The sequence below is a fragment of the Lissotriton helveticus genome, chromosome 7 (assembly GCF_964261635.1).
Source record: "Lissotriton helveticus chromosome 7, aLisHel1.1, whole genome shotgun sequence".
NCBI lineage: Eukaryota > Metazoa > Chordata > Amphibia > Caudata > Salamandridae > Lissotriton > Lissotriton helveticus.
In genome coordinates, this window is record NC_136068.1 from 438938479 (window position 1) to 438961675 (window position 23197).

At 51.1% G+C, this 23197-nt stretch overlaps 1 protein-coding gene across 1 annotated transcript; it reads right to left on the reverse strand.

The window, feature by feature from the left end:
* Positions 1–1531: 1531 nt before the first annotated feature.
* On the reverse strand, positions 1532–23060 carry LOC144768568 (uncharacterized). The gene is made up of 3 exons (XM_078652339.1): positions 22766–23060; positions 10119–10269; positions 1532–2122 (listed from the first exon to the last, which is right to left on the reverse strand). Exons 1-2 carry the CDS (start codon positions 23043–23045, stop codon positions 10127–10129), a joined length of 423 nt encoding a protein of 140 aa, XP_078508465.1. The 5' UTR covers positions 23046–23060; the 3' UTR covers positions 1532–2122; positions 10119–10126.
* Between the last annotated feature and the right edge of the window lie 137 nt (positions 23061–23197).

Consider the following 23197-nt stretch of genomic DNA (forward strand, 5'->3'; position numbering starts at 1 on the left):
AGTTGCTTTGTTTTACGAAAGGATTTTGTACTATCAATGTAATATAGAAAAGCTCTTTTGACATATAGTGTGTGTAGAGCTATCTCTGCTAAAGAGTCTGGGTTTTGAAAAAACACTGGTAATTCTGCAGATTGGTTTAGATGAAAAGGAGTAATTACCTTAGGAAGGAATTTAAGATTAGTCCTTAGAACCCCTTTGTTACGGTGTAATTGTAATAATGGTTCTTGTATAGTGAAAGCTTGAATCTCACTAACTCTTCTAAGAGAGGTAATAGCAATAAGGAAAGCTGTTTTCCATGTGAGAAAGTGTACTTCACATTTGTGTAAAGGTTCAAAAGGGGTTCCCATGAGGCTGGTAAGAACAATGTTTAGGTTCCACGCTGGAGAGGGTGGTAACCTAGGAAAGCTTTTATTGCTGGCACCCTAAACAAAGACATATGTTGTCTGTTTTGTAGGTATGCTGCAATGGCTGCAAGATGTAATCGTATAGATGAGTATGCTAGATTACATCTTTGTAAATTGAGAAGGTAACAGATAATATTTTGGATGGAAAAAGGATCTATTTGATTATTAGTGCAGTAAATGGCAAATCTCTTCCATTTAGCAGCATAGCAAGCTCTCGTAGTAGGTCTTCTGGCTTCTTTAATAATATTCATACAGTTGGTGGTAGGTTAAGATAACCAAACTCTAAGACTTCAGGACTTCTGTGCTGTGTTCTTATGCGCCGGGAAACCCTTTTTGGATAGCTGTTGCGCCCTATAAGTTTAAAAAAAAAAAAAAAAAGCCAGATTCAGTTGACTTGGATCTGGATGCCTGATGTCTCCATGGTTCTGCGTTAGCATGGATGGTGTCAGAGACCGTTTTTGGTGTGGAACTAGAGAAAGTTCTAGCAGTGTGGTGAACCACGGTTGACGTGCCCATGTGGGAGCTACTACGATCATCTTGAGAGACTGTTGTCTGAGCTTGCGTACCACTAGTGGTATTCGTGGGATTGCCGGAAAAGCGTACGCAAATCTGCCTGACCAGTTTATCCATATCGCATTGCCCTTGGACAACGGGTGTGGAAACGCAACACATAGCACCATTAAATTATATCCTTAAAATGTTTATCGCAGACGTTGCCTGAGAACTACGGAATAGAGTGGGTGGAGCATACAGGATGTATAAATGGCACTAGCGTTGCTGTTTGTATGCTGTGAACTAAAATGCAATGAAGTATTAAGTTGTCTCCCACCTTAAAACCTCCATACACCTTTAGCTGTCTAGGCAGAAGTCTCGTGAACCAAAAACATAACGCGGGACCACTGCTTACCATTGGTTGGCTTTATTGCTACTCTCGGTTGCTTGCTTGTTTTTCGATGGCTTGTCTTCCTCTCTCTCTTTGGAACCAATAGGGACAGAAAGATACGGTCAATTGGCTTTGCTAATGCTTGTTGACACTTCTAGCTAGCTTTGTACAACCATAAGACGAAAGAAAGACAGCCCCTCTCCATCCGCCCCCCCCCCCCCAATGTAAAGAAAACTCCCATGTCTTAAGTTTCCTCTTATGCCTTTATTTTATATCCACCACATCTTAAAATCTTCAGTACCTGGCAAGGCTTGCATTTCATGTAGTGGGGGTTGTATCCCCTTAATTCTTCGGAAATCTTATCTCACCAAGTCCTCGGGACCTATCTGAACAGGGATTAATTCCCCATCTGCTTACACCAAGCCAGCTTTTTTAAGAAGTTTGCCAACTGTTAAACACAAAAAAACTACCTATCGAAGTCATCTGCTTTTATAATATCACACTGCAGCGAGAAAAAGCCGCTAGCTCTTAATTTCTAGAAGAGTACATCTATAAACGAAACAAAACCACCCCATACTTCTGAGCACAGCGCTTTGTGGTGCTTGCTCTGGGGTGGTTTCTCGAAGTGCCAACACCCATCCTTGCAGTCTCCGACGGGGGCCATCTTGGAAAGAACCATTCCTTAGGGAAGGGTGGACTCCAGTCGAATCATCATCTGCCTTCTCTGTTGCCTTCAGTGCGGCTGTACTATCCCAAGCCGTTGTGGGTCCAAAGTCGCATTCCGCTTGACCGAGCCATGTTTCCTGGTAGCCTGTGAACACCAACCAGCAAGGCTCTGCAAGAGGAGAAGGGGCAAGTGTAGGTTAGGACCTTTGCTTTAGACCTGCATGCACCCACCGCTGGGTTTTGAACCTTTCATGCTTCCCCTACCTTCAAGATCATTTGCACAATGCAGACCATTAACGTCTGTTCCTCAAACAGTTAACCAATGGGATTTCTAACTGCTGTCTTCCACACGGACGTTTTTGTTCGGTTCAGTTTCTTCATCCGGGTGCCTCACTCAAGGGGGGGCCTTTAACTTTAGAATCCCATTCAGGGCTTTAAGTGGGCCAGGTCCAGGCGGTATTCAGCACCGGGAGGTCTTAAAACCAGGTGCTGAAACAGGTTCCTATTGGGCTCTCCATTTTTAGCCTCGCCCACAGGATGAAGTACAATCTTGACTCTGCAGCAGTACCACTGCTTAAAGCTCTTGGTGTAACTTCAAAGAGACTTGTTTAACTTCTTTTAGTCTTATCATTTCATAACTTAAGCATTTCCAATATTATTTACAACAAAGCCATAGTTGCTTATTTATTTTATGCAACTAACAACCATTGACAAATCCAATAGTTCTGGCTAGTTGTAGTTAAGTTACTTGATGTATCATATTTAAGGCTCCCTGTTTTCCGTTTTTACTGTTATTTACAGATAAATACAGACAGAAAACCATTTATTTTCTTGTCTGTATTTACTTTTCAATGTGGATAAAAACTGACATTGGGTGGTTTTTGAGTGATTTTAAATACACTTTGCCATTACTGCCAGGCCAATAACTGTGTGGATTGAAAGGTGAGGGTTATAAAAAAATGATTTTTTTTTAGTAAAGAGCTTAAACAGCAGTAGATATGCACAAGTCTGATACTGAAATGTGCAGATTTTCATAAAGTGCATTGATTTATCGTCTGCGAGTGTTTAGATCACTGAAACCTGGCAGGCATTCTAGCATGACTGCATATTATTTTTTTTTAACACACTTTATTATCGACTGCAACAGGAGCAGGAGAAAAAAATGCAGATCAATTAGAAACATCGCCTGTCATTTTCACTCCCCCCCCCCCCCCAATCTCAGATCGATCAAAGCAGCAAATTACAATCATTGTACATGTACAGTACGAATTAACCACGATCCTTATAAACTGCATATCGTAGCTCCCCCCCCCCACTAATTAGTGCAGGACCATTCACTGTGTAACCCGATTGTCAGTACAGTAACATGTATTCTATACCATTTTCCAATAAACAAATCTATTAACTTAACTAGACTCAAAAGAACACCCCCCACCCACTCCTGGTCATTCCATCCCGAACTCACGCCCTCCGCAGGGATTCTCGGCAGCCCGTAGAGAACAAGGTTTAGAAGGCTAAATAGGTTTGTTCATTTTACACAAAAGGGGTCATAAATCACGAGGTGTAGAAGAAGAAGTGTGTCTTACTGGGACCTAGCCAAGAAATCCGGGGAGAGGTCCATTGCCTCTAGGGCAATCAACAGGGCTTCCCACTCCAGTGCTATTGGTTATTTACATAGCCCCCTCTCTTCCTCCCTACCAAGGGCCGCCCCTTCCGCCCTACCCCACTGCAACAAGTCAGCATGCCACGCTGGTACTGAGGGGGGTCTGGGGCACTTCCACTTCATGGTTATAGCCCTAATGGCCAAAACATGTGACCAGTCTGTAAATTTTAATCCGACTTTCTACTTCCCAGAGCGGCGTCATAACCCCAATAAACAGGATAAGGCCTCCGTAGGGGCCGGCAATTGTGTTAGGGTGTTAAGAACTCAGCAAATCTCACTCCAGTAAGCACGTAAGCGTGGGCAGAACCATATCGGATTGCTCCCCTCGCCGCACGGCTCCTCCTGGGTGCCCGTGTCTCTCTCCCGCTGCTGCCGAGGGTTCGCCGCCCCTGGTGACTGTTTGGCTGTACTGCTAATCTTTTTTTTCTCCCAACTTGTCTTTTGTAACTTGTCTTTTGTTTTTTGCATTTCTTGTCTCTGCCTAGGCGCTCCTTTTTGCGCTAATGCCCTCTGTGCCCCCCCGCTGCTCCCCCCCCCCAGCCTCACCCCCTTTTACTTTATCTCCTGTGCCCTCACCCTTTAGCCGCCCCGCTCCTCCCTCCCACTTCGCCTCTTGTGCAGGTCGCCGCACGGCGGACTCGCCGCTGGCACGCCAAAGTCAAGCCCCGTCTGCACCACTCTGCGCCTGGACCAGGACCCCTGGACCCCCGCAACGCCAGACCGCACTACGACTCCAGCACCCTCCACGCACTCAACACCGGACGATACCACCTCTGCTACCGGGCCACCCCGAAGCGCACCCAAGGGCCCTTCGCCTGCCGAAACTGCAGATTCACCAACATCCAGCCCACCAAACCACCAGCCAGAGAACCCAACCACCTCCGCTGCATCCTCCTCAACACCCGCTCCGCTCGCAAGCACGCCATCGAACTCTGGGACCTCCTAGACTCCACCACCCTCGACGTCGCCTTCCTGACGGAGACCTGGCTGAACGCCACCTCAGCACCAGACACCGCCATAGCCATCCCACAGGGCTACAAGATCTCCCACAGAGACCGTACCAACGCAGTGGGAGGGGGAATCGCCATCATCCACAAGGACACCCTCAGAGTCTCGACCAACACCGATGACACCCTCACCACCGCCAATCACATGCACTTCCAGGTCCACACTGACCCCAACACCACCCTCAGAGGAACACTCGTCTACAGACCACCCGGACCATGACCACAGTTCAGCGACACCATCGCCGACCTCATCAGCGCCCACGCCTCCACGGACTACATCCTCCTCGGAGACCTGAACTTCCACCTCGAGAACAACAACTATGCCAACTCCACCGCCCTGAACGACCACCTCGCCAACCTCTGACTCAAACAGCTTGTGACGACACCCACCCACGCCGCGGGACACACGCCGGACCCCCTCTTCTCCACAAGCCCCCACGTCTCCTTCAACCACACCACCGAACCCCACTGGACCGACCACAGATGCATCCACTTCACCTTCAGGAAACCCACCACACACCACCGCACCCAACAGCTACCACGCCGCTGCTGGGGCAAGGTCACCAAGGACCAACTGACTACCACCCTCGCTCTGAGACCACCCGCGGACCCACCTCAAACAGTGGATCAACGACTGCGCCAACACCCTCGCCCCTCTCAAGACCTCCACAACCAACCACACCAACAAGAAAGCCGCCTGGTTCACCGAAGACCTCCGGATCTCCAAGCGCACCTGTCGGAAGCTGGAGAAGAAATGGCTCCATGACCGAACACCAGACAGCCACACAGCCCACAAGAGCGCCACCCGCAGACAACACCAACTCATCAGGACCGCCAAGAGGACCTCCTTCAAGGACCGCTTAGACAACAACGCACACAACACCAAAGAGCTCTTCAGCATCGTGAAAGAATTCTCCAACCCCAGCTCCAACACCAACGACATCCCACCATCACAAGACCTGTGCGACTCCCTAGCCACCTTCTTCCACCGCAAGATCACCGACATCCACGACAGCTTCAACTCCGACACCCCGCACCCACCACCGTGTCCACCACCCCTGCAACCATCACCCGCCTGACCCTACGTCAGCGATGAAGACACCATCAAAACTATGAACTCCATCCACTCCGGATCCCCATCTGACCCCTGCCCCCACCACGTCTTCAAAAAAGCCAGCACAACCATCGCGCCCCACCTCCGGAAGACAATCAACAGTTCCTTCGAGACAGCAACCTTCCCAGAAAGCTGGGAGCACACCGAGATCAACGCCCTTCTGAAGAAGCCCAAGGCGGACCCCTAAGACCTCAAGAACTTCCGGCCTATCTCCCTGCTCCCGTTCCCGGCAAAAGTGACAGAGAAGATTGTCAACAAACAGCTAACCCGCTACCTCGAAGACAACAACATCCTGGACCCTTCCCAATCCGGCTTTCGCAGCAACCACAGCACCGAGACCGCTCTCATCGCCGCCACTGACGACATCAGGATCCTGATGGACAAAGGAGAGACGGCCGCCCTCATCCTCCTAGACCTATCAGCAGCCTTTGACACAGTCTGCCACCGCACCCTATCAGCACGCCTTCATGACGCTGGAATTCAAGAGAAGGCCCTGGCTTGGACCACATCCTTCCTCTCCGGCAGAACCCAGAGCGTCCGCCTCCCACCCTTCCGCTCAAAAACCACCGAGATCATCTGCGTTGTCCCTCGGGGATCAATCAATCAATCATGCCATTTGTATAGCGCACTACTCACCCGGGAGGGTCTCAAGGCGCTTGGGGGGAGGGGTATGCTACTGCTCGAACAGCCAGGTCTTGAGCTGTTTCCTGAAGGCGAGATGGTCCTGGGTCAGCCGAAGGTGGATGGGGAGGCAGTTCTAAGTCTTGGCAGCCAGGTAAGAGAAGGATCTTCCTCCGGCGGTGGCTCTTCGGATGCGTGGTACGGCTGCGAGGGCGAGGCTGGTGGACCGTAGCTGGTGGGTGGTCGTGTAGAAGGTCAGGCGGTCGTTGAGGTACTTGGGGCCCAGGTCGTGGAGAGACTTGTGTGCGTGGGTGAGGAGCCGGAACGTGATCCTCTTGTCGACGGGGAGCCAGTGCAGGTTCCTCAGGTGGCTGGAGGTGTGGCTGCATCGGGGCACATCCAGGATGAGTCGGGCGGAGGCGTTCTGGATGCGCTGGAGTCTTTTCTGTAGCTTGGCTGTGGTTCCGGCGTAGAGGGCGTTTGCGTAGTCCAGTCGGCTGGTGACGAGTGCCTGGGTGACAGTCTTCCTGGTCTCGGTCGGGATCCAGCGGAAGATCTTGCGAAGCATACGCAGGGTGTTGAAGCACGATGAGGAGACGGCGTTGACTTGTCTGGTCATCGAGAGGGAGGGGTCCAGGATGAAGCCCAGGTTGCGTGCGTGGTCGGTTTGGGTGCGGTGCCCAGGGCTGGGGGCCACCAGGAGTCGTCCCAGGCGGAGGGCGAAGATCCCAGGATGAGGACTTCCGTCTTGTCCGAGTTCAGTTTCAGGCGGCTGTCCTTCATCCTCCCTCAGCCTGACGCTGTTCAATATCTACATGGCACCGCTCGCCCACGTCGCACGACAACATAACCTCACCATCATCTCCTACGCCGACGACACCCAGCTGATCATATCCCTCACCGGAGACCGCCAAAGCCAACCTCCACAGAGGAATGAAGGCCGTAGCCGACTGGATGAAGAACAGCAGACTGAAGCTGAATTCAGACAAGACGGAGGTCCTCATTCTCGGACCCACCCCATCAGCCGGAGACGACTCTTGGTGGCCCACATTGCTAGGCACAGTCCCGGAACCCACAGACCACGCTCGCAACCTGGGGGTCATCCTCGACTCCACCCTCTCCATGACCAGGCAAGTCAACGCCGTCTCCGCGTCATGCTTCAACACCCTCAGAATGCTCCGCAGGATCTTCAAATGGATCCGCCCGACACGAGAAAAAACGTCACCCAGGCCCTCATCACCAGCAGACTACTACGGGAACGCCCTCTACTCAGGAAAAACAACCAAACTTTTGAGATGAGTACAACGAATCCAGAACGCCTCGGCACGACTGATCCTCGACATCCCCCGACACAGCCACATCACACCCCACCTGAGGCCTGCACTGGCTCCCCGTCAACAAGAGGATCACCTTAAAACTCCTCATCCACGCACACAAAGCACTACACAACACCGGACCAACATACCTCAACATCCGACTCAGCTTCCACATCCCCACCCGAAGCCTCCGCTCAGCCAACCTCGCCCTCGCCCTCGCCCCAGTTCCTCGTATCCGGAAAGCCACAGCCGGCGCCAGATCCTTCTCCTACCTCGCCACCAAGACCTGGAACACTCTCCCTACCAGCCTACGACAGACTCAGGACCTGCTGGCCTTCAGAAGACTTCTCAAGACCTGGCTCTTCGCCCCCCTCCCCCGCGCCTTTAGGCCCTCACGGGTACGTAGCGCGCTTTAGAAACGGAGTGATTGATTGGTAAAGTCTGCTTAGTCTTCCCCACAGCGAGGGCAGCAGTGAGAGGAATCCGGGAACATAAGATGTATCCTCTTAGGTGTAAGATATGCTCTGTGGAGTATCATTGTTTGAATAAATTTAAACCGGACGTTACGGGACACCTTTTTGGGATGTTCCAGTATAGTCTGCCACGCTCTATCCGTAATTTCTGTGGTTGTCTCATCAGCCCATCGAGCTCTCAGGGCCGCAAGCGGGATTTCTGCATGAGCCCTTATCCCAGTATAGAGCCAGCGGACCAAATGCCCTCCCAGTCCCATGTAATATAGGTGCACTAGCTCGTGTTGCGTGGGTTTAATTTGTTGCGGTGCCCAGGTGGTCCTAATGAAATGTGCTACCATTGCATCTACCAGATATAAGCGAGGTGGAGCGCCCGTGATCTGCAGGAATGTATTGTGGTCTAAGAGCGTCTCATCCCCAAAGAAAGAGCCAACATCCTCTATCCCACTATCTGTCCAGTCCTGGAGTCTAGTTCGTGTGAGCCTGCCCTGTGGTGTGGGTATGCCCAACAAAGGGATATTCGCCGCATATGGGGGGGGGGGGGGTCGCCGACGTGTAGGAAGGGCTTTCCTCCAGCAAGTCAAGGCACACTTCAACAGGGGAGGACAGTCCGGGGGAATCCTAGCTTTAGGTAACAGTAGGGAGTGGAGTTCTCCACGTCCAAGTCTCTCAGGCGTAAACCCAATCTCATGCAGGTTCCGACCCGCAGTCCAATGGGAGAGCCATTGGAGCTGGCTAGCATAATAGTATCCCCGAAAATCCAGGGCCCCCAGTCCGCCTGCTCTCGTTCCCAACTTAAGTTTCCGGAGACTCAGACGTTGCATGCCCGTCCCCCATATGAGATGGATCAATAGGGCATGTATTAAAGATAGATTGGGGCAAGCTCACCGGTATATTGCATGATTGCATATTTATTGGTTAAATAAACGTGGAAATATACTGCATATTTATTGGTTAAATAAACGTGGAAATATACCAGTTTCAGCTTTATTTTTTTACAATACCCATAATAAATAAGGATACATACAGAAGGAAATGTCAAAAAAATAAATACCATAAAACCGGGAGCCCTAATCATATTTCTGGATGCAATGACAAACAGCAAAATACCAGTCCAGCGGAACACTATGCTAAGCACAGATTTTTACCTTGGGTGTTTAAGCCACGCCCTTAAATACATTGGCCATGCCCCTTTGAGAGACCCCTCAGTTTTTTCATCCCACTTAAAGCCCAGGTCCCATTGAGTGCCCCTGCCCAGAGCCTCGTTTGTGGTTGCACTGTACACCATTCTCGCCTAGTTTATTTCTTTGGCTCTCAGGAGCACTCCCCTCCGATTCTTGTTCCATGGAAACTTGCCTCAACACTCCCCGGGGCTCTTACCTGTGTTCATCCCTCCTAGACTACTGGGACCATCTCCAATGATCTCACACCTTGGGCTTATCTACTTTTAGTCATCCCAGGTCCCTCGACTTTAGCCTCGCCATGGACCCTGTTTGTCTCCTTTGTGGCAGACCTGCACTGTCGTTAGGGGTTCGCTCAACCTTGTGTTATTCCTCGGATCCATCTGACACATACCTAGAAGTCTCACTCCATTGGACCCTGGGCAACCTTTCAGGCATTTTATCTTAACAATATGGTCTCACTTCATGGGCCTTGCCTAGTTTCACCGAACCTCTTTTGGGCTAAATAACCCCAGGGCCTCCTTTGTGTTTCTAGCCATCTGCCACGTTATAAGTGTCACTCATAAGTACTCTGCTGAAGCTTGAACTCCTGAGGCTTCACTCTAGGTCTCGCTCCTTGACGCATCCTCTTTAGGCGAGGCATTCACACAGGACCTCTCTCAATGGCTCCCGGTCACCTGCAGCCTGTCTCCTCACTGCCGCCACTTACCTGGAGTGTCTCCCCCACAGAGCTCACCTGAGGTCTCACCTCACTGCCGCCCCTTACCTGGAGTGTGTCCCCCACAGAGCTCACCTGAGGTCTCACTCCTTGGGCCCTTGCTTCTTCTTCTCGCTCTTCTGCAGCTTGTCGACGATCTTGCGCTCATGGCCACCGGGGCTGAAGCGGTTCGTGTTGTCACTGGCCTCTTTTTTGGTGCGGCCCTTGCGGGCGGCTCCCCCGGGCACTGCAGAGCGGAAGAAAGGCGTCAGGTAGCTCGCTCCAATATGGACGAGAAGCGCGTGTGCAGGAAAGCAGTGACTGAAGTCTAATACGGCAGCAACAAAATTCAGGAGGGGAGCAAAGCAGCTTTATTGCAGCAAGGCCGCGGAATGCATGTTGGTTAACCAGAGCACGGTAAGAAAAAGACGTGCCTCGCTTTTACTACATCTCAAAACATGGGCAATTGCCACTGTCCTGGACATGTTCACCCTGTTAATGCCGGTGCTCCTTGCAAGGTTATTGGAGCTGGGGGGCTCAATGGGAGGGTAAGGGGAGCTGGGGGACCCTATGGGAGTATAATATGAGCCAGGGAACCTATGAAGATAACCAAAGCTGGGGTCCCTACATGAGGAGAACCAAAGCTGGGGAGAATAACCGGGGCTGGGGTCCCTATGGGAGGCTAACCAGAGCTGGGGACCCTATGGTAGAATAATAGTAGCTGAAGCCCTACAAGAAGATAACAGGAGCGGAGGCCCTATGGGTGGATAACCAGAGCTCAAATGTAAATGAGAATGGCGCAGCCACGCCTTGTGCCACGCTGAAAGGACCACACTTCTAGGAACTTCGGTGGGGGGGGGGGTTGACTGCATGACTATGTACAGTTTATATACTTTGTAGATCATATACACACTGACGGTGTTTACTATGTTTTATTATTGAAGGAGGAAACTGAGCAGGAATAATTTAACGAGCAATGGCAAAGCCAATAGGTCGCATCAATCCAAAATCTATTAGCGTTGTCAATGTCTTTTAGCCATGCTTTATGGAGTGGATATATGTAGTGGGGAGTGGAATTGTGTGCTGTTATCTGTAGTGGAATTATGTGGATAGTAATTATGTGGTACTGTGTATAGTAGAATTATGTGGAGAGAAATTATGTAGAGTGGTATTATGGAGTGGCATGAAGTAGAGTGGAATTATGTGGTGGGGTGTTGAATTTTGTAGCATAATGTGGAATTATGTGGTGTGAATTGGATGTATGTGATGTGTAGTGGAATTATGTAGTGTAGAATGGAGTTCTGTCCTGGAACTGTGTGGTGCTAAGTGAAATTGGTGAATAATTATGTGGCATGGTGTGGAGTGTATTAATGTTGAGTATTGCTATGTGGCGTAAAGTGGATTTATGTGGAGTGGATTTATGCGGTAAGGAGTAGAGTGTAATTATGTGGAGTTTAATTATGTGGTGTTGAGTGGTAGTGTGTGGCACGTCATGTTGCATGAAGTGGAATGGTGTGCAGTGTAATTGTGTTTGAGTTGATTGGCTATATGTGGAGTGTAAATATTTGGCATGAAGTGTAATTATGTAGATTGGAGTGGAATTATGTGGCATACAGCGGAGTGGAAATATGTGGAGTTAAATTTGTTGGATTGTAATTAAGTAACATGGAGTGGAATGGATTTAGGTGTAGTTCAATATGGCATTGAATTAAGAGATTCTAAAACGTGTTGTATGTAGTGGAATTATTTGGTGTGGATTTGTGCGACACTTGATTATGTTGAATTAAGAGGAGTTGAATGGTTATTGTCTTCAAAGCCAGCTTCTGCAGTGATCTCTGCTGAGCTTAGATTGCTGCAGGCAACATATCTACTGCAGTGCTGATAGAGCAGCCTTGATGGGTAGTGAGACAATGTTGTTTCTCTTTTCTGTCCTCGCAACCCTCCCTGTAATTGGTTTAAACTGTGTAATTTGTAGGGGAGGCAGAAACAGCTGCTGGTTGCCAGAGTGCTTAAGTCTTCAGATGACTCCTGGTTTATTTATATATTTAAAGAGTTTTATATCGCGCTGGCTAGACCGGAGGTATCAGAGCGCTTTACATGAGATTCAACAATGTAACAGAAAAAGATCAACAATTACACATTACATCAAAAAATAGGCAATACATTAGGAGAGGAGAGAAAAGAAGAGAGACAAGTTGCGAGGGGGGAAGGGGAGGTGAGAAAGGGAGGATAAAGGAAGAGACAACAAGGAGAGATGAAAGGAAGTCTGTCTAAAGACCGTCTGGGTAGGTGACGACCAAGGAAGGAATCCATGGCCCATCTCCCCTATAGCTAAACCAGGTAGCTCCATCGGCATCAGACAAAAACGTTCGGTCTTAAGTGGCGAGGGAAGAAGTTCACAAAAAAAAAAAAACAGGGTGGGGGCCAAGGGCAGGTGAGGGCAAAGGACAGAAGTTGGAAAGAGTAGGAGCGGAGAGGGTGAGGAAAGGGAAGGGGGAGATAAGGTCAGGAGAGATGCAGGAGCGTTTGCCCTTAGTCCAGCTGGGTAGGTGATGGTCAAGGAGGGAGTCCAAAGTCCATCTCCACTTTAGCTAGCGAGGTTGCTCCACCGGGCATCAGACAAAAGTAACTAGGTTACAGCTGTCTAGGGAAGTAAGCAGGCTAAAGGTCCTGGTGGTGGGTGGGTGGTCAGGACAGGGTCGGGCGAAGGCTGGTTGAGGTCCCGACAGTGATCAGTAAATAAAGACCAGGGGAGGAAAAAATACATCGCAGAGGGTCTCACGGAGTGTGCCATCAGGCAGGGGGTACATGACATTGCAAGTTCAGATACAGTCAGTCCCCATGGATCTCTATGTCCCAGAGGGAAGTGTTAGGGCAGCCATTTTAAGATTCGGCCGAAAACGCTGTGCAGAGACAATTAGAGCCATTTGCTATATAGAGATCGATTATGGGAAGAACAGCAGCTGACCAAGCAGGTAAGAGCTGTGAGGCTGGGGTGGGGAGTTCCATAGACGACGATGAGGGAAAATTAATTATTTAATTTTCCCTCGTGGTGGTCTGTCGAATCCCCCACCAGGCCCCAACGCTCTACCTGCATGGGCCGCTACTGGGAAGAGCAAGTTAGTGTATTCTTCCTGCTAGACTATGGCAGCAGCAGGAACTTGTCAGCAGGGATGCCCTTCAAATTATGAGCATCTGCAGCCATTTAAAGAAGAAAGTAACTTTGTCTTTGGTTTCCTATCCCCAATGTATATGTACAGCTATTCATGACTTTTTATTGTATGATTAATTCAAGTTTATCCCCATGATTCAGATCTTTTGATTCTTTCAAATATAATTTTTTCATGATATAACTGATTTGCTGTGTGCTCTTTTCCATTCTCCTCGCCTTATGATTCATTGAATGTACTTTTTGAACTACATTTTGAATGTACTAGTCATCCTATGGATACAAAAGGGTCTAATTAATTGACCGCATGACTGACGTAAACAAAATTAAGTGTACTTAGTGAACAAATAAAATCCCTTGTAGCTCTCTCTTTACCTTAAACATTTACCTTGCCCAAGCCTACAAGGGTTTATTGGGTTACCCCGAGTCTACTCATATTGCAGAGGGAAAGAAGCAACAGGGCCGGGGCGGGAAGGAGCAAGTGAAAGCATGAGCATTTGTATGGTGGGCTCAAAGACAAAGTACCTTATTGATATGGTGCATTCCTGCCCTTTCTTTCGACAATGGGCAGTGCTGGAAAGTTATTTGCTGCTCTGCATCAAAAACTAGTAAACAAGCCCCTAAATATACAAGTTGAGGCCCAGGTTTTGCTTAATTTGTCACTTTTTTGGCTCACCTCCCCATGCAAAATTATTTGTTAAATATTGTAGTGCGCTCAAAATGTACTCCTGATAGAACTGCTAAACATGTGTGAGGTCTTAAGATTTGATTTCACTTTTTGTGAGAGGGCATGGATTTTGATGCCACTTAGTATTATGCCACGTGCGATGTCACCGCCATGATTAGGGTAACCAGAATTTTAAAGCCAAAAAACTGGACATTTCACAAAAATAGGACTACTATTTTACTTCTAGCGAGCACAGGGAATGACAGCGCTCCACAGCAGAAAATTACAGAATAATAAGTAATAAAATGCAATTTTTAAACCCAGTAGCTTGCCTGTTATTTAAATTGTTTTTTAAACAATTGCTAACTATCCCTGCTTTGTAAAACATGAAAAAGAACCTCCACCATTTTTAGTTGACCCTGTCTAAAACTGGGACACGAGTTATATTTCTTGAAATCTGCTGGGACAACTGTTGGAAAACCGGGACCGTCCTGGCAAATCCGGGACGCTTGGTCACCCTAGCCATGTTGTCACTTGCCTACTAACTTGGTTAGTCGCCCCCCCCCCCCCCCCCCACCACCATTTTTGGGTGAGGGGCGGGGCTAATGCCCTGAATAAGACCGAGCCTGCGCAGGTCCTTGAAGCACCACTGAGCATACTAGGCTCTGTACAAGGGAACTAGTTATACTTCCAGCAAAATAATGTATGTGATGGGGATATGCCCAGATGTACGCAGTGCACGTGATGCTGTGCTGAGATGTGTATACAAGGCCTGGGACGCTCTTTAAACTCCCAGTACGTAGCCGAGTAGGTTAATGCCCCAGTTACTTACCGAGTATAGTCTTCCTCGCCACATGAAAAACAAAGTGAGCTTCAGCCCCACACCAGAACCCTCCAAAGCAAAAAGTCAGCCTCCCATCCCTTCCCAATATGGCCGACCCATTACCACCTGACCTCTATAAGAGGCAGGCCGCCCAACCCTTCAGCCTGAAACTACCAAGCAAAAAACATGAAGCCGATAGTCTCTCGCCACATGACTAACAAAGTGAGCACATAACAAAGCCAAGCGGCTTCATGGAAACTCACAAGAAATCAACGGACCAGAAGGAGACAAAAAACAAGAAGCCGATAGCCAGACCGGGAGGAAGGGATGGGAACTCATGTGGCGAGGAAGACTATACTTGGAGTCATGAAGATTACCGGTAAGTAACCAGGGCATTACCTCCTAGTTAGTCTTCCTCGCCACATGACTAACAAAGTGAGCACATACCAAAGCCAAGCGGCTTCATGGAAACTCACAAGAAATCAACGGACCAGAAGGGGACACCCACGGAAGATGGCACACCCAACAGACCAGACGGGTGGAGAACCACCCAAGAGAGAGGCAACCACAGCAGGAAGAACCAGCCAGGGACAGAAAGAAACCGTAAGGTCCGAAAAACATGGACCCGGAGACGCGAAGGACCGCCAGAAATTCACCCAACCAACACAGAAGGAGGACAGAAAAAACACAGCACCGGACCACACAGAGCTAAAAGCAACAGCAAATAGGCTCCATTAGCAAGGAGAGACAGGCAGGCCACGGACCACAAGTCGCCCAGGGCATCGCCGGGAGGGGAGCGCGACAGCAACGACAGAGCCCAGATAGGTGCAAGGCAAAACAGACAGCAGGAAACCACAACGAAGCGACCCATCCACCAACGGTAACCAACCGCGAAAAGCAGAAAGCCCACAATGCCGCCCACAGAGGACGAAGAGCGGAAAAAAAAAAAAACACAGAACAAGGACCAAGGCCAAGCCCCAAACAGGAAGGCGAACGCCCAGCAGGGGACCTCACGCACAAGAAAGCATAAAGAGCGAGACAGCCCAGCGCAGGAGACAGCAAACCGTCCCCGCAATGAACCAAAAGCAACAAAGGAGCCGCTGAGGCGAGTAACCAGGACCGACCCAGCCTAAAATCAGACCGGCACCGGAGCGACCAGAGAGGCAAGGCCATCGGCAGCAACACACCAAAGGCGAGAGAGACAGAAGAGCCAGGCGGAACGAGCCCACGAAAAAGCAACAACTGATTGAAAAGCACCCACCGTGGGACACAATGACAGCAGGAGCAGGGACCGAACCACTGTCCAGCGAGAGTCCTTGCCACCAGAGGCACAAGACATAGCAATGAGCCAGAGCCCCAGGCACCCGAGCCAACAGGCACTAAGACCCAAAAACCGCACAGGGAGCGCCGGGCCCCGACCGGGGAAGAGAAGTGGGAGAACCAGCACCCCCGGACAACACAAGCACCGTGCGAACAAAGACCCCCAAGGGACACAGAATAATCTGTGGCAGGTAACGAAAACCGAGACCCGAAAGCTCCAGTGTCAAAACAGGCACAACACAGACTCCTCAGCAAAAGCACCCAGGGCCACCACCCGCCGGAGTTGCAACAGAGAAGCACCCAGGCAAGCCCCACCAACAGGACAAAGTCCCGGCCAGGCCAACAAGCCCAGAACCTCATTACAGGAAATGCAGAGAGCATTTGCAGGAGTAGAACCCCATCATGCGAGGGCCATCACCACCAAAGGCACAAGACTAGCCACTGAGCAACAGATCCTAGGTCACGGAAGCAAAAGGGACCAGAAGATGTGCAGAGCCCGGAAGAGAACCAAAGGGGCTAACCCACTGGACAACAAGGCAGCGTACAAAAAACCCAGGAGAGCAAAAGAAGCCCCCGCAGGCAGGGACAAACCCCAAACAAGCCAAGAAACTGCCAACAGAAGGCAGACGAGAAACCGCCAAAAGAAGAACCAACTGACCCAGCACAGACCGGGAACCCCAGCATGCCCCACGGGCCGAAAAGGCCGCCAACGCCCGGGAAGGGGAGGCCTTAACACAAAGATCACCAGTCGCACCGGCAGACAGGGCGGGAAGGGAGCCACCGGCAAGAGAAAGGACACCCACAGGGGCAGGCAAAAAGCGGGAAAAGCCATAGAGCACCGGGATCATACAGACAGGACCCCCTCCAACGGACAGACCAGGCAGGCACTGCTAGTCACCCAGGAACAAGGAGCCCAAAACCCACCCTAAGGAAGGACCAGGGCAGAGAAATCAGACATGAACAGTTAGGGGCCATACAAAACCAGACGAAGGGGGACAGCCACCCAAGGGAGGAGATCAACCACAGAGCCTCAGCACGTGGGACCAACCCGGGGAGCCCAACAGCCGACAACTGGAGCGAACCATCAGGGGCAACAGAGCCCCAACCCCCAGGAAGCGAACGGAAAAACTACCAGGAGGAGGGTGCAAGGGACAACCGCCGAGCCACGGAACAGGAGGAGGCAGGGATGCCACCGCCGCGGCCCAAGGCAAGACAAACCAGACTCCAGGAGCAGAAGCCAAAGATCACCCGGAGACCACAGAAGCAGCATGAAGGAAGAACAGAGACCCGCCCTAATCCGACCCGCAGTCGCCCACAACCCCAGGAGCCCTCGAAGGGCACATCAACCAGGACAGATCCCGTACAAAAGAGGGGAGCAGGTGGGGACAGACCACAGGATGGAAGCAAAGGACACCCCTAAACACAACAGAGCAACAGAAACTACATCCTGTGCTAAAGAAACTCGACCGTCAGCGAGACAGTGCAACCTCGGAGCAACGCACACGTAAAGTAAGGCAGACTGCTACATGCAGTGCCTAATTTGGGTGTGTCTGATGTTGTGGAGCTTCAACACTCTACTAGAAATGGGCTTTACAGGAATCTTTGGAAGAACTAGTAGGGGAAGCAGTTAGTTACAGCCCATAGCCAATGAGCAGCACTCCAGAACTATGGCAGAAATCCTCTCTCCTGAGCACAAAGCTTCACAAGAGGTTGCCACAGAGAGGAAGGGGACACTCAAACACTTTACCAGATCAGCTGAACTTAACCTAGCGATCAATGGGGCAATTATTGATGTCACAACCAGATATCCTCACCATACAAGAGCGTATACAAGTCGCAAAGCACAGGAGTGCGAGGCTCGACCAGCCTACAGAGGCCGAAGCACGTCAGCACCAGCCGTATGTCACAACCACGTGCACCCAATCCATCCCGTAAGGCACTAAAATAAGAGATGTGCCACCGAAGCGAGCACCAGATCAGGAAAATACTCGAAGGGCCCAACACCTTATCAAGAAGAGTACGGAATAGCGTACTTAACCAGGGAAGCTGATGAGCACTGACCCCCAGAAGGGCAGACCGGCACCAAAGCATGCGGAGAATAAGTGAAGTGCCCATAATACCCAAAAAGAGGATGAGGACCTGCCAGCAGAGGGCTACCAGGAACCCAAAACAATTAAAACTACGGAGCGTACACCACCATCGCAGCCGCAAACGAGACAGACCGGCTTGCAGTGAGGGGAGAACGAAGAGTGAGGGCACAAAACCCCAATAAAACCACAACGTGGAAGATGAAAGGACACCACGGAGAATACCGCAGCACGAACCCTCCCCCCAAAAATAACCCAGAGGGGACGCCAGAGGAACACAGCCCAGAGTGAAGCGATGAAACCAGGCCCTGCCCCACGGAGGCCGTCCTAACGAGGAACTCCTTATCGCCAGTAGCCCAGCGCCCACCAACAGAGACCAGGAAAACACACGCAGGAATATATACATGTATGATTATCTAGCACGGACATTACCCGAAGGCAACAGAGCGCTGTACAACAAAGCCAGTCACAATACAAAACAAGCATTTACAATGCAATAGGTCTCGCAGCATTTAATTTAGAGCTTTTAACATTACCCAACATGCAGGCTTTTAAAGGAATATCGGGCTTGAATGTCCTCTCCAGTTTGCCATCTCCATTCAATTATTTTAATAAGTGTGTCAAAATTGAATACGACAAATGAAGAAAAATATTAAAATGATTTCGAAATAACGGTGACTTTGGCGTCAAAACAGCGGCGGCACCAAAGTGTTTTGGGTTTTACCCGCAATGTTTACGATTCCATGATTTGAAAAGCAGAAGCTAACGATGCAAAGCATAAAAAAAGTTAATATTTCGCAGCAGCTCCCACTTCTTACACTTGGTTAAGCAGTGGGGGCGTAGAGGGTCGCAGGGGGTGCATACAGGTCTCTCGACATACTCCAGGCGCACAGCATCGAGACGAACTGGAGCACTGGCTGGTCGTAGCCTGAGGCGGGGTTTATTTGGGAAAGGGAAGAGGAGGTGTCGCTGACCCGCTCCTGTCTGGGGTTGCTATTGGCAATGGTCCCGGTTTCCCGCGGTTCCTCTGCAGCAGCAGCCGCTGCGCTGGACCAGCACACACCCGGCCAGCTAACCCCAACTCAGGGTGGACACGCGCGCCCCCAGCCCGGTCCCGAGCGCGCGCACATCGCTGCACCGTGAGTCCTCCCGGGAGAAGAGCGTGGGGCAGCGCGGCGCGTGACCCAGACCCTGCGCTCGCGCTGCAGAGCGGCTGCTGTGGCTGATTGCTCCTTCCTGACCGGCAACCGAAGAGCCAGCGCGTGGAAAGGTAACGACAATAACTCTTCAGTCCCTTATGACCAACCGTCCGACAAATGCGTGCTACTTGTAGTCCCTTCCGCCGCCGCCCCCTACACACACAAGAGGCTTGAATGGAACGGCCCCACTTGCTCCTGTTATCTGGTGACTGGTTCGCTCCATTTAACCTGCTGGAGGGGTCGGCGGCAGAGAAGACTACTGCGGGACACTTGTAGAGTGTTCCCTGTGAGATGCGTGCGGGGAGGCGGAGATAGTGTGTCAATGATGAGACCCTGCTATATAACGAGGTCCCTCCCTGCACCTGACAGGAACCCCGGCCTGTCACGCAGCGCCTCCGAGGTGATGTGAGTCGCCCCAGCGCCCTGCGGGGGAGGGCGGCGGTGTCATCACTTGCCCCTCTGCCCCCGCCCGGCCTGGCCAGCCGGTGATAGCATACACGGACCTCTGACAGAAATTCCTGTTTTATTTTGAGTTTTACGTCGTGTTGCATGAAGGGGAAGTAAGGTCACCCAGAGAATAATACGTATACTTTTAGTCAATGAAAAATTACTTTATGGGGATCAGACAACAGATAGGCCCACGAGGACAGACAACCAATGAAAATACGCAGATACTAATTGGAACGTCCCGCAGTTTTGCCATTTCATAATAACGCTGTTATGGGCTTATGTTTTGAAGTCACTGGCACGCAACAATTAATTTTGCGTCCACCTTTTTTCTTCAAAATATAGACACTTGTTTTTTTCTGTACTCTAAACGTAATATACAGCAGTTTACAAATATTTAGGATTTGTATAGCGGAAGATTGGCCTCAACGTAACGTTTACTTTTCAACACTGCATCATGTATATTTAAATAAAATCCCAGTACTTAGTTTACAATACGATTTTTGGTTTTTATTAATACTTATTGTGCCGGAAGTCAGGCAATGTCGCCTGTGACGGGGGCGGGGCCGCGTCAGGACCGGAAGAGGAGGCATGCGTATCGCGGCCCGGGGCTCCTGTGAGCAGTGGAGAACCCCGGGCCCGCCAGCAGGAGGTTACGCGACTGTTGCGGGGCTCCCTTGACCAAGAGGGAGCCCCGTGAAAGGAGCTGGCAAGAGCTGCAGCGGCGGAGTCCCCCGAGATTGCCCCGGTAAGTTAGAAAGGGCTGGGGGGTGCGGTGTGGTGTGGGGGGGGGCGGGCGGGCGGGCGAGGGGGGCAGCACTCGTGTGTCTGTGTGCGTGTGTATGTGTGTGTGGGAGGCTGTATGTGCGTGCGTTCATGGGCGCTTCTGTGTGTGTGTGTGAGAGTGCGCGAGAGTGCGCGTGCTCGTTTCAAATCGCCTCCAAGGCGATGCGCGCGGCCAGCAGTGTCTCCTGGAAAGGAGACACGGCAACAATAGGCTGTCGGCGGACACGCGCTTCCGCGCGTGCAGCCGAGACCTAAAACCGTGGGGAGACCCCCGTAAAAAACACCCGAAGCACCGGACATGACACCACAAGTGAATTACACGGCAGCGCCGAGGACCCAACCTGCCCCAGCATCAGAAGGCAAGCAGGGGAGACCTGGACATGGTGGCGTGCAAAAATGCAAACAGGCACGGCCGCCCGACAAATCCTCACTGCAGATGACAACCAGCAGGCAGAGCGCGTGGAGTGGGAACATCGAGGAGACAGGTTCAGCGTCCCCATGGCCGGCCGCACATCGCCGCCGCGAAAATGAATGTGGGCCACATCACGGCAACCGCGCAGCACCACCTCCGCCCACCCCAAAGCCACGAAGTGCAGGCGGGGGAACCAGAGCCGCCCTCCCCAGCGAGGATGCGGGACCGGACGCCTGGGGCAACAACGACGTCCCCCCACTTATTTTACCGGGGGGACGCCGTCCCCCCTGCCCAAAAGTGCCATGAAGTGCGCAACGCTTTTACTTTCAGAGTACGGCAATAACAACCAAGTGTTCCATTTACATTTTGCACTCTGGTGAGCAGGGGTCGGAGTAAACAGCTACGAGCAAAAGGCACATGGACATAAAAACATGAAATATTAGCACATATGTATGTTAAAACAAAGGCTGGTTTGAGCGGTAAACTCTACAAAAGCAAGAGCTTAGTACGTGTGTCATGTTTCAGACTAGGATACAGTGAATGACGTCAGGCTGTATGCATCACCTCTTAAGAGCCCCCGAGCTTGGGCACCAGATGCAGCCGTACCCGGCCGGGGATGTGCGTGACCTCTGGGGCTGGGGATGTGTGTGAGGGCTGGGGATGTGCGTGAGGGCTGGGGATGTGCGTGAGCGCTGGGGGAGGAGGGATATGCGGCACGAGCCAGCCGCCAGGACACACGCCATCCTTTTGCCCGATTGCCCCATAAAGTATGAAATGTTGCCTTAATGCGAGAGGAGGCGGGCAGTAAAACGTGATTGTTAAAACTGTTAGAAATAACTGTACGTCAAGGGCAATTACAAACATAAAAGGCAAGAGAGGGGCGAGTGTGCCAGGGTTTGGACAGCAGGGTACAGAGGCGCAACTAGTAGAGTCAAATTTTGGGGGGGGTGGGGGGCTAAGAAAAAATTTCGGGGGGGGGCTGAATCTTTAGGCAATCGGCAGAGTCGAGCTGCAGGGGCTCTTAGATGGGCTGAAACAACAACAACGCCCCATTAACATGCACATGATCTTTTAAACCTGTTAAGTGCTCGGGTGCGGCTATGAGCGGGCCGGGAAGTGTCTCATCCCGAGATGAGAGACACGACGGGGGGGGGGGGGGGGGGGGGGGGGGGGGGGGGGGGGGGACGGGGACGGGGGGGAGAGAGAGAGAGAGAGGGGCTTAATCCCTTTGAGGCCAATGGGTGTTGCGCGCCTGGCAGGGTACTGGCTGGACGTTTCAATCAGAGCGAGCTGTCAATAGGTTGAAGTGTTTGCTGTTTTGTACTGAGCTGAGACACGATACAAACTGGACCCGGAAACAATACGAGGGAGCGACGCAAAGGGGAGAGGTGAACGGAACAAATAACCAGTTCCAAGATGCAACTGGATTTGGCTGTAATTTTCGTCATCGCCACAATGCTTGAAAGCTAGGGCCTATCTACACTCATTGACTCGGCTCACCTGTAGATAATGACGCAAACCGCACCCCCTCCCCCCACACCACCCCAGGGGCCCCCTCCCATGGCAAGGCCCCCTGCTGTTGCGAGATTACAAACTGCACCACATCCTGACCTGACTTCTAACTGTGAGGCAGCCTGAACTCCTATCAGCAGCAGGGCAGGGCTCCAGTTGGGGTACCACGCGGGTGGACGGCGTCCCCCCACTTATTTGAGCGGGAGCACGAGAACTATAAACTGCAACGGAGTACAAGACACCTTTCGTGACGTCAGCGTCCCCCCACTTATTTTTTTTTTTTTTAGAACTTGTGCCCTGGGCTACAGGAACTATACTCACTTGAGTAGCGATCCGTCAGGCTGTAGTAGTCGTACTCGTCAAAGTACTCTCCTTCGAAAGCGGTGGGCTGCAGCTTCTCGGCTTCGACGTGGGAGGTCATGGTGTGTCTGGAAAGGAAACGAGAAATAACTTGATGGTGTAGTCTTGTGTGGGGCTCCGAATAGTCTCGCGCTGTTCGCGGGGGCTTCTCTTCGGTCGGCTCTCTTTTGTCTCGCTCAGCCTGTGACCTCCTTTTATCCGAGCTTTTGGTATGGCTCCGCCCACGTTGCATCATCCTCATGACTTTGGCGAGGCGCTGTGTTTACAAGTCGTTGCAACATCTCCTCTTAAAGGGCCACGGCTAACTACCTACTAAATCCCCATTCGTTAAACCCTCCTTTCTCTTTTTATGACTTGTTTACGTGTGTTTTTAAATATACAATAACACGGTCT

Coding starts and splice junctions, on each gene's coding strand:
- LOC144768568 (XM_078652339.1), bottom strand. CDS start 23,045: ATGAGGATGATGCAACGTGGGCGGAGCCATACCAAAAGCTCGGATAAA. Junction 10,270..22,765: donor CCTGACGGATCGCTACTCAA/GTGAGTATAGTT, acceptor TCCGCTCTGCAG/TGCCCGGGGGAGCCGCCCGC.